The sequence below is a fragment of the Clavelina lepadiformis genome, chromosome 5 (genome assembly GCF_947623445.1).
Source record: "Clavelina lepadiformis chromosome 5, kaClaLepa1.1, whole genome shotgun sequence".
Lineage (NCBI taxonomy): Eukaryota > Metazoa > Chordata > Ascidiacea > Aplousobranchia > Clavelinidae > Clavelina > Clavelina lepadiformis.
In genome coordinates this window covers 548,603-559,880 of record NC_135244.1, presented here as the reverse complement: position 1 = coordinate 559,880, position 11,278 = coordinate 548,603, and the positions used below count along the sequence as shown (strand labels likewise).

General features: G+C 37.3%; 2 protein-coding genes across 2 annotated transcripts; one reads left to right on the top strand and one right to left on the bottom strand.

Moving 5' to 3' along the window:
- Nucleotides 1-67: 67 nt before the first annotated feature.
- LOC143461334 (spermine synthase-like) lies at nt 68-2,680 on the top strand. The gene is made up of 11 exons (XM_076959230.1): nt 68-214; nt 351-477; nt 574-664; nt 734-792; nt 857-1,032; nt 1,143-1,247; nt 1,311-1,453; nt 1,516-1,641; nt 1,716-1,826; nt 1,922-2,037; nt 2,153-2,680. Exons 1-11 carry the CDS (start codon nt 166-168, stop codon nt 2,199-2,201), a joined length of 1,152 nt encoding a protein of 383 aa, XP_076815345.1. The 5' UTR covers nt 68-165; the 3' UTR covers nt 2,202-2,680.
- A 3,652-nt stretch (nt 2,681-6,332) lies between these two features.
- LOC143461339 (dehydrogenase/reductase SDR family member 13-like) lies at nt 6,333-9,205 on the bottom strand. The gene is made up of 7 exons (XM_076959235.1): nt 9,042-9,205; nt 8,843-8,979; nt 8,678-8,783; nt 8,419-8,578; nt 8,034-8,194; nt 7,053-7,137; nt 6,333-6,880 (listed from the first exon to the last, which is right to left on the bottom strand). The coding sequence occupies exons 1-7, from the start codon at nt 9,178-9,180 to the stop codon at nt 6,697-6,699; spliced, it is 972 nt and encodes a 323-aa protein (XP_076815350.1). The 5' UTR covers nt 9,181-9,205; the 3' UTR covers nt 6,333-6,696.
- Nucleotides 9,206-11,278: the final 2,073 nt, after the last annotated feature.

Here is an 11,278-nt window from a genome sequence, read left to right as displayed (position 1 = left end):
TAGCAGAAATATGTGGAAACAAAGATGAGGAGACGAAACTGTATCAAACAGCCCCATGCGTTGACCATTGCGTAAGTTATAGCAAGGTTGAGAATTAAACAGCGGATGTGTTTCAGGTGATAATTTGCCCACAAACCTGTCTTTATTAAGCTGTCATCTGCAATCATGTTGGTGTTTACAACATTGTTTGAAATTCGTTTCAAAGACCAACCGGGTAATTTGCTATATGACGTGAATAAAACGTAATAAAAGTGATTTGGTGACAATAAAGGAACAATGATAGACAATTTATCGATGTTATGTTATGATAGTTATGTGTTATGTGATGTTTATTAATGTTGTTCGAGCAGAATTTTTCGTTGAAATTTGGAGGAAAATTGAAAGTGTTTTAGAACGTCACAAGTTTTCACGTTCGGTAGTATCCACGGTTGAAGAATTACCTTCAATGTGCTTCCTTCAAAACGAAGGTGATCCGAAGTGAGTGTTCCCATAAAAATATGCGATGCATTAACTTTGACGCTAGTATGAGTATTGGGTTTAAGGATAAGTGATCTGGCCTGGTTGTTGTTTTAGAACCACTGCCCTCGTCACAATTGCAGATCATTTTATAACCATCGATTTTAATGAGATGTCTATTGATCATGACGTCACAAAACATCGACTCGTGAGTGACGTCATAAAGCACTTACAAACGTAAAGTTTTCATTGTAAAATTTATCATTTTCATATTTAGTTGGCAAAAAATATACAAAACGAGCTGGAAGATGTTCTGCCACTTTGCGCCATCAAGAGGTGAGCTTTCTTTATACCTGATGACCACTCAATGGCATTTTTAAAAGCATTCTGTTTCTATCAGAACGACTCCGCTACAGCGAGGAAGAGAGATATGGCAATATTCAGAGCTCGGAGACGGACGAATAGCAGAAGATGATTACGCGGAGATCTTGTTCGATGAGAGAAGCGATTACCAGCAAGTCACCATCGCGCGTTCTGAAGAATACGGCAATCTACTGCTGCTTGATGGACTCGTGAGTAAGTATTGTGCGCTGAAATGGCAAAATTCTTCCTTAAAATGTGCGCTAAAATTCCAATTTTGCTCGAAATGTGCGCTACAATGGTAAATTTTTTTACGTGTGTTGAAGATCTCTCGGAGAATGACGACGTATACACGAGAACTTTGATCGGATTGGACGAGGGGTTCCGCTTCGACGATCAGACAATCCTCATCCTGGGAGGAGGAGACGGGGGTAAGAGCAATTATGACGTAAGATAAAGAAAGAGAATAAGTAACTGACTTCCCACTCCTCCAGCTGCGCTAAATCAACTTCTCCGACAATCTCCTGCGATGGTGACGATGGTTGAGATTGATGACGTAGTTATTAGGGGTTGCAGGACCCATCTAAGGGGGTGCTGCGGGGAATCCTTGGATAGTTACAAGGGTGAGAACTACCAGGTGGGTAAGGAGCAGAACATCATGAAAACAATTCTTATCTAATTTTCTCGAATCTTCTGCAGATAATCATCGGCGATTGCATCGAATTGTTACGTCACTATGTGAAGGAAGGGAGAAAGTTTGATTACGTCATCAGTGACATCACCGACATTCCCATAGAAGAAAAGAGTGGACCAAACAAAGACAAGGTGACGTCAAATATGACAACACAAAGTTTAATGGAGGAGGAGCGAGGACAAATTTGACGTAACTTTTTATTTAGAAGTCGCAAGTTTTTTTCTCTGACGTCAACCACTCAATCTGGGGATTTTTTCGTGACGTTTATGAACTCTGCTTGAAAGTAACCAATGATAGCGGATACATTATGACGCACGTATGACGTAACTGTGACGTTTTATATCTCTCTTATCTTACGCTATGACATTCCGTTGGTTTTATCATATAACGTCACTTATGATGTCACTATAGGTAGGTGCGTCATCAAACAAAGACTTGACCGAAAGTTTCAAAAAAGAAATTGCGAAACTTGACAAAAATTTGGCGACAAAATATATTCACAAGCATGTTCCATCGTTTGAAGAAAGGTGAGATGCGATTGTGACTTCATCAATGCTAAAATGTTTTTGAAAACTGTATGCTTTGTTCTAACTTACCGAGGATGGTTGATGAATACTAAATCGTATAAACCAATTTAACCAGGTGGACATTCTGTCATATAAGGAAAACTGGAGCTGTTGACAAGATATGACGTAATAATGGAATATGCTCAACACTGCCACACAGCGGTTGGGATTACCGTTGTTTTATCGAGAAATCAACCAACAACGAAGTTACTTGAATGAAATTTTAAATTTGATTGCATTGAACAATGTCAAGATATGTTATGACTTATGAATTTCTTTGTCAATTGTTTGAATTTATTAGTTTTATGCGGAATTTAAATTATGAAAAATTTGTCACAAGATGGCGAGACAATAATTCACAATAAGTTAGTAATTGTGCATTATGATGTCACATTCAGACACAATCGTGAGTTGACAAAAACGAATGAAACGAAACAATCGGCTCAAATCTGTCTGAGAAATACTCGTTGCCCAGAAATATTTAGTTTCGCCCCAAAGCAACCCTCAAATTTAATTATTAATTCCCGGTAAAATTGTAAGACTGCGAGATTCTTCAACCTGTAGTTAAAAAGGAAAAACACGTTGCAAGCTGGGCAAGAAATATTTTCCAAAAGTGTTCAACCGGTTAAAACAAGTTCTTTATTGGCACATGCACTCTATACAATATTCTATAAAAAATAAAGCCAGTCAAAGCAATGATCAACGATCAATCTTCTGATCAACGATGCCTTTTAGTCAGGTGAATACGCATTTCAGGTGTTGGTATGTTAATTGTTACGCTGTATAGATATCATGCAATATAGTCAAGGTATGTATATATATATAGGTATATATCCCGGTCAATTACAAGTTTCGTCATGAATCCAAAAACATCATCAAGTTATGCTCATACAGTACATACAGTAGTAATATTGAATAACACTAGACAACATCAAAATTATTCCTCAAATGAAAATATACTGCCTAGACTAACTTTGGGACGCTGATTCCAAATCTGAAATCAGAATTGGTCTATCACGTCAGGTTTTCAAGATATGAAAATTCACGAAATTCGGATTTTGCATTGATTGGCACTATATTATAAGGTGCTACAGTACAAGGGATTGTGCAATTTTATTTTCCAGCGAATTGTTGGTCATATTCTGTCACAATGCATATTATGTAAGATTAATATTGACATTATTTTGAAAATGCAATGTTCTATCTTTTGACAATTAATGCATTCTTGAATGTTCTTGGCCATGACTATAGAGGGGGGGGGGGGGAGGTATTTACGGGTCATTAATTACCGGGCTTATAACTGGAACATATGTGGAGACCTTAAAGTTGTGTCACTTTTGCTCGGATTGCAGTTGGGTTACACCAAGCATATGTGCTTTCTCTGTTTGTGGGACAGTCGAGAAGATGCAAACCACTATGACACAACTGAATGGCCAATGAGAACGGACTACATTGTTGGAAGATGTAATGTTAAGTGCCAACCCCTAATTGATCCGAGCAAAGTGTACTTGCCACCACTTCATATCAAACTTGGCCTGATCAAACAATTTGTGAAGGCAATGGATGTCAATGGAGATGGATTCCTACATATAAAAGAAAAATTTGGTGCAATACTAAGTGATACTAAACTGAGAGCTGGGATATTTGTTGGCCCCCAAATACGTGATTTGATCCGTGACCCAGTATTTCCATCCAAGCTTAATTCAATTGAATTAAAAGCCTGGAATGCATTTGTACAGATTGTACAAAATTTTCTTGGGAACTACAGGGCAGAAAATTACTCGGAACTAGTGGACAATTTGCTGGAATCATACCGCGAAATGGGCTGCAGAATGTCGGTTAAACTGCATTTTCTTTATTAACACTTGGAATTTTCCCCGCTAAACCTGGGTGATGTGAGCGACGAGCATGGGGAAAGATTTCACCAAGACATCTCTGTGATGGAATCGCGGTATAGAGCTCGATTTAACCCAAACATGATGGGGGACTACTGCTGGTTTCTTCAGCGTGAAACTGACACTGAACATGCTCGAAAGAGCAAGTGTAGAAAGCACTTTTGAGGGAATATAATGTTATTTTTGTCTGATTTAATTATCCTGGGTTGTGTTAAATTGTGCAGTATGATAATGCTGTTATTTTCAATAGAAATTACTGGGTTGATTACATGTAATGTTTTGTTCTGCTCAGCCAAAATTAGCCAAAATCACAGTTATGGGTTGTCGTGAGCATATATCATATCTCAAAAACGTGACGTGTTAGAAAAAATCTAAGACCAGATTTGGATTCAGCATTGCAAAATTAGTCTAGGTAAACTTGAAATGAGCGAGGAATAAAAAAAGTTGTAAATTGTTGTCCAGTGTAATAGAACAAGTTTTTCAACTACATACGAAGCTAGTATCCTCTTTGAACAATCTGTGTATTAAAGCCACTAGAAGCAACTTGGATGCTAGAGTAGGTTCAAATATTCTTTGCCTTGAGTTTACAGCATCTATCCTTCACCTACGTCACGGTAAAAGCATCAAGCAGAAAGCACAAGCATAAAAGCATCACTTCGTAAGTTGATTGACATCCAACAAACTACTGAGGCCTTTTATGCTTTTATTTGACACATCAGCAAGGAAGTCCACAAGTTGTTTTACAATTTAACTGAACCCACAACAAATGACAACTTCTGACGTGACATGACCCTTCACCTCCGCAGCAAACTCTGGCGAAGATTTACTTGTCAGTAATTTTCACAAACTGGAAATTTAGTAAGTGAGTAAGTAAGTAAGTAAGTAATTTACATGTCGTGAGCAAGGCAAGAGTCTACTTATCAACTTCACATTATTCTATTCAACATTTACTTGTTCACTTCAACTCAAAAACTTGTTTTATCATCAGAACACATTCAAGTCGCCGGGCCCATGATAAAAGAACGACACCAGTAGTAATCTACAACAATGTCGTTTGCAGTTACTTACTTAAATATAAAACTTCTTATACATGTCACTACCGTAGCCTACTTGGTGACACTTTCGCTGAATTTCAAAGTGTGCAACGATTTCATTTATACGGTTGAAAGAACGCATAAGCGAGGGGTAACACCTTTGATGGATGCAGCTATTAAGTACACAGGAAGTTGTTGAAGAAATAATCCCACCAATTCCAAATTTCAATTGCTCAGTTTCTTGGAATGTAAAAAGGTCGTAAATACTTTGCGGACGACCAATAAAAATCCAGTAAACATGTCATTCACCTTATCCGAAGTGACGTCACTGATCGAAAATGATATTTTAAACCAGTGTCAATCATTAGGATTGATGGACAGCTGTCAAATTTTAAAATCTCTTCTTTAACAAAATCAGAAAAAAAAACATTCCAATGGACGTAAATTATTTTTGTCAACTCGAGTAATAAAAATAAATGAGACTATAAGAACTTATGAATTACGACACAAGGTTTAGTTCTAAACTTTGGGCAACGTACAAAGGTCAGACAACTTGTTGTTAGAGATAGTGGTTTATTGGTTTAGCAATTTATTGTGGTTTGGTAGTGGTATGTATGTAGTCTGCGGAGTATGGGCTAAGTAACATTTCTAGCACATGTTTTTTACAAGTCTTCGAGCTTCACTAAACAAATTTATAAACATATATGTACAGTACAACATCCCTAATTCCACAATCTTATAAAAATAAAATAACAGGTTATCGTAAAAACCATCCACGGAATTCCCTCATCGTCATACCACTGTGCTGCAGTTGTCCTCACAATCCCAGTTTTTATCTCACATCCTAGTTGTAGTAAATGTGTCAGACGTTAGGACAACCTCGCACTTCTTAATCAATCAATCGTTTGCTCCTCACATCACTACACAAGTTTTTATTCTACATTTTACACGGACTAAGAGACACTGAAGGTCACTGAGCACTAATGTGTTCGCCGATTAACTTAACTTACAATATGAGGAAAGAATTTTTAATGGATGCAGTTTGGTGCTGTATTATATTGTGCGTAAGTTAAACCGAATAAACATATTTCTAATTTTCATCGCAAACGAACTCGGTTTCCAAATGTAAATGGCCTCAATGTTGAGTTAAGGCAGTGAATCAAATTGACAGAAACACTGAAATTTGAAAACATGAATTTTTCGTTTATAGTTTAGTTAATTTCTTAAAAGTAAAATTCTATTGTTCATTAAAGTAATTGTCGGTAACGCGATAATTTCGGATTGGTAAAATCAGAAACTTGTTATAATTGAGCTATTTGGGACAAGATCAAAGTTTTTTTCAATTTCAGTAAATTCAAAAAGTTTCAAAGTTTTGAAACGTCACCAAAGCGAAAGTTTAAAAATGTTGACAAACTGATAATGTCTGCGTAATTCGAAACTTAAACATTCTTGTTTAGTACAAGATAAACTCCAAAAATTATGGAACTTTATTTTTGTTCTAGAATATAATAAAATGCGTCTCATGTCAATACATCCTGTATTACTTCCACCAATACTGGTCCATTGTTCTAGCATACATTCAGCATTATAGAATATGACCACATACAACAGTTCTGGAATATATGAGAATATGCAAGCATCGATCGCTTTCATTGAAAGTTGTTTTCGTCGATGCTGATTCATTCGATAATTTATGTCGACGACAAGCCTGTGACTTCCAAGCTTTTTCTCATCAGTGGCTCCCAGGCGCTTTCTTTCGTGGCGTGTGGCAGCCATTTTTCCTGGTTCCAGGTATTAAAGAAGCTTCCCTTGTATTTCACCAAGGAGTCATCGAGAACAAGCTTAAGGTAGGGTTGGTAGCCGTGGTAGGCGTCCCTGGGAGAAAAGAATTTTGTAAAATTCAACCAAAATGAAACTTTGCCTTAAAACAATGCCCACAAGCGCACTTTCAATTTAGGTTCGTTTCGAAAAGATCAAAATGTTTTAATGAATTAATAAAATTGGTGTAAGGCAAGATTATGCTGCAGCTATTCCAAAATAAACTTACTGCCCCATAAGAAATATCAAAACATGGGATAACATTCGCGCTTTGAAAGAATAATACGTAGAAAGTCCCTCGGACATGATATATCCTGCAAATATTGACAAGTAGTTTAGTGAGTTGAAAATATTTGGCTTTGCAAAGGAATATTTATTCTCAGGTTGGAGAAAGTCTTTGAACGACTTAAATCCAACGATGATTGGTCATGGATCAAGCCCTGCTTGCCAAAGCTGCGTGCATTTGAAATCGATTTGAATCGATTTTTACAGATTTTCTGTAAAAGATCAGATTTTAATGAGTAATTATTGTTCATTTTTCTGTAAATGATTGGTTGAAGACAAACACTATACTTTCCTTTGTCATATGGTCGGCAATAGCGGGGCAGTGCGCATATTAAGGCAACTAGCTCTGGGTTAAAACCACCAGTCGGCTCATGGATGCGGCGTCATATGCAAGCTTTCGCGCAGTGGTTTAAGGTGTGGCCGATTGGTTTTTGAAAGCCAATAATAAAATCATGTCCCGGCAAAGGGCAAAGATCATTTTCGTTGCTTAGTTTGCCAGACCGTCAGCTTCAGCCAGCTTGGATAACGTGATTGTTAGGTTATAAATGTGGGAGAGTTTGGGGCTGATACAACTTAAGTTTGCGGCATCTCCTTTCTTGAGGCGTTGCAGTCTGCTTTGATGGCTGTAGCCGGTTGTGAAAATTAAGTTCCGGACATATACAAGCTATGCATGGTCGCAAGGATCGTGCGCCTGTCAGGAAGCGAAGCCTGCTTTGCTGGCTGTCTGGGAGCGAATGGAGCGACAATTATAAACAAAGCGGTTGTGCCATACAGGTAGCTTTAATCTCTTAATCATTTTTGGCCGAATGAGTTCAGCATATTTGGTCATTTTTTGAAGACTTTTTGAACTCGCTAACGCTATAACATCGCTTAAGAAAACACGTTTTTTAACCTATGAACTTATTTGACCTCACACGGCTCCTACCTGGATTAAAAAGCTGAGCTGTGACGTCATAACCCTTCAGCTTACGAGTGAGGTTCTGTATAAATCGGACGTCAGCAAGATCAGCTTTGCCGTACATAAGGAAAGGGCCCATGAAGCCACTGGAGTCCCTGGTCATGTCAGATTCGTCGAAGTCTACATATCTAATTAAGAATACATGACATCATATTCCAATACCAGCTATTACAAAGCATTCATTGAGAATACGCTCAAGTTGCTTGCTATGTATATGTTTAACTTCTCAGTGCATATGTATGTATTACAACATACCATTCATCGGTAATAGTTATGTCGTATATTATGTGTGTAAATATGTATGTATATGTGTTATATAGATATATATGCATATATGTTGGCGAGCTCTGACTTGTACATATCCGATATGAGGTTGATGATCCGGACCGGTCTCTCAGCACTTTGCTTCTTCATCTTATCCAGGAGCAGGTTGGTGAGGAGGAAACGAGAGAAGTAGTTGACGACAAAAATGCGATTTATTCCATATTTGGTCATGCCCTCCAGTACCATACCTGCATAGCCAAATGTAGATGAACATTTTACGAGGTTACGTTGTGTTCGTTTAAAATGAAAGTTTATTGAAAATCAAAAGATTATTGAATCATAATCACCTGCATTGTTGAGAAGATAATCGAGATATTTTTCGCTTTCATCAAATTCTTTTGCAAATTTTCTCACAGAATCAAAATCTTCGAGATCAACTTGCATTGCTCGAACCTAAACACAAGTTTAAATTTATTCTCGACTTCATCGTGATAATAATAGACATCACATACCTCACGGTTGCCGCTTTCTTTAATAATTTCATCTTTAACTTTGTTTGATTTCTTCAAATTCCTCGATGCGATGACAACACGAGCTCCTCTCTTGGCAAGATCCATCGCCAACAATCTTCCCATCCCGCAGTTTCCACCTGAATATTTCAATATTGACCGCCACAGCTAGTCGAGTTATCGAGCAGTGTCAAGTACTAACCAGTGATAAGAACGGTCTTTCCATTCAACTTCTTGTCACTTTCATAAATCGGTCCTTTTTTCACATAATTCAACCAGTAATATCCAACCCCCACTGCAATGACAGCACTAACCAGTAAATTGAACCACATTTTTTGCATAAAATATCCTTTCAAAGCAAATTTAAAAACATTGAATCGCATTTAAACTGAGACTGATTTGTTTTAAATGTGTTTTTAGAAATATATTTCAAAATGTTTCAGCCACGATAAGTGACTTCGTACTGTTTAGTATCAATGTTTTGATCAACTTGTGATGTATTTTTATTGTTATTTTAGTGAGGTTTGGATGCATTTCTTGTTTTACGCTATTTTTAATGCTGCTTTTATTGACAAATAACATATATTGTTGAATTTATTCTGCTAATGCTCGGGTAAATGTTGTTAGAAGTCAGAAGAACAGAGATTGGTTATGGGGCGTATAAACGGTCAGGGTCTGACACCAAGACTTTAGCGTGGCAAATTTTAAATTCCACTCTTGGCAACACCAGTAACAGAAAAAAAATATATAATAAATTATTTTACATTATACAAAGAAAAAATTGCAAAAAATCAAACGAACTTGCATTTATGATAAAATCTTCTAAATATTTTTTTACTTTTATCAACTGGTTTTGCAAATTTTCGCACAAAATAAAAATCTTTGAGATTTACTTGAGCTGCTCGGACCTAAACACATTTAAAGATTTTTCTCAACTTCACTTATCTGACGGTTCCCATTTTTAATATTTCAACTTTCAACTTGGTTTGATTTCTCACTTTTCGATATTTTTTACTCATTCCCATTCCAGTAAAAACTACACCACATCGACACAAGTCAACGCGACTAGGAAGACTCTGAAAGAAACTGAAACCATGAACGTAAGCACTTCTACTTATAGAATGAATAAGGATGCACAATATTTTTAGTGGAAGAGGAAATTGGCCAATCAGCTTAAGGAAGCATAAACACTGCACAAGCCCAAACAGGACGTAGGCCAAGAAAATCTTACGCCTGCTTTTAAGACCATCTGCCTTTAACGTACTGAGCAGAAATATTGATCACGAGTTAGGAATAACTATTGAAAACATGTATTTTAAACAGAATGAAATTTTTATATATAAACTTATCTAAAATAATGCACCCTACTGCTAATTTACCGGCACATCTCTGAAGAGAGGGTAATGATCCTAATTAGGCGAGATTTTCCTTGCTTATTTCAGCAACATTTTTCAGAGCAACGTCTAAAAGACTAAGTTGTTTTAAGACAGGGGTGTCCAACCTTTTTGGCCAAAGGGCCACATGCGATGTACGACTGATTGCGCGGGCCACTTGAGTGTTTACTGCTAATTTCTAATTCAAACCCTCACACCAAACTTCTAATCTTAGAAATAAATTGTGATGCAATTAAATTAACTTGAACAGTTGTGCACCCCGGCACTAAAGACCATAATAATATATATCTATCTATTGCTCTATTATCTATTATCTCTACTATCTATTTCTCTATAGTATAGACTATAGAGCAATAGACAAAGAAAGCAAACAATGAATGCCAATTTCTCGTAATGTAAGTTCGCCATAAATCACATAGGCGATTCAGTTGATAATATAAGTCATTTCGAAAAATACCGCGCGGGCCATTCAGAACCTTCCCGCGGGCCAAATGTAGCCCACGGACCAAGGTTTGGACACCCCTGTTTTAAGGTAATGTAACTTATGGGTCCTGGCACAGTAGTGCTGATAGTCATACAAGTCAAATTATTTGTTTTCAGCAAACATCGGTCAAGTTCTTATGTTTTGTTGTGTTTGTTGTGGTTGTGTTCTTTCGAAACTAGTGGATGGCGAAGAACATCCCGTCTCTTATAGTAGCAGATCGCTCACCAAAACCGAGCGAAATTACTCAACAACCAGGAAAGAGCTGCTAGCGGTCATTCACGCGTTAAAGGTTTTTCGATGCTATTTAACCGAAGAGTTCCTGCTTAGAACAGATCACGCATCTCTTCGTTGGCTGTGGGAATCACGAGACACATATGGACAATACGCTCGCTGGTTCGATTTCTTGTGCAATTTTAACATTAAATTAATTCGCCGCGCAGGAAGCAAACACACGAATGCCGACTCGCTTAGCCGTCAGATGATACTATAAAAGCAAATAAATTAGATCCCTTGTTTCCGTTTCAAACTGACAGCAGCTATGAAAGTTCAACTTCCGGTATA

Bases quoted from the DNA above. Each gene is read 5' to 3' on its own strand.
- LOC143461334 (XM_076959230.1), top strand. From the start codon at position 166: ATGTTGGTGTTTACAACATTGTTTGAAATTCGTTTCAAAGACCAACCG. The intron at 1,248-1,310 runs GTAAGAGCAATT...CCACTCCTCCAG, and splicing joins CCTGGGAGGAGGAGACGGGG to CTGCGCTAAATCAACTTCTC. The intron at 1,642-1,715 runs GTGACGTCAAAT...CTTTTTATTTAG, and splicing joins GTGGACCAAACAAAGACAAG to AAGTCGCAAGTTTTTTTCTC.
- LOC143461339 (XM_076959235.1), bottom strand. From the start codon at position 9,180: ATGCAAAAAATGTGGTTCAATTTACTGGTTAGTGCTGTCATTGCAGTG. The intron at 8,980-9,041 runs GTTAGTACTTGA...TGAAATATTCAG, and splicing joins AAAGACCGTTCTTATCACTG to GTGGAAACTGCGGGATGGGA. The intron at 8,195-8,418 runs GTCAGAGCTCGC...ATTCTTAATTAG, and splicing joins CTCATATCGGATATGTACAA to ATATGTAGACTTCGACGAAT.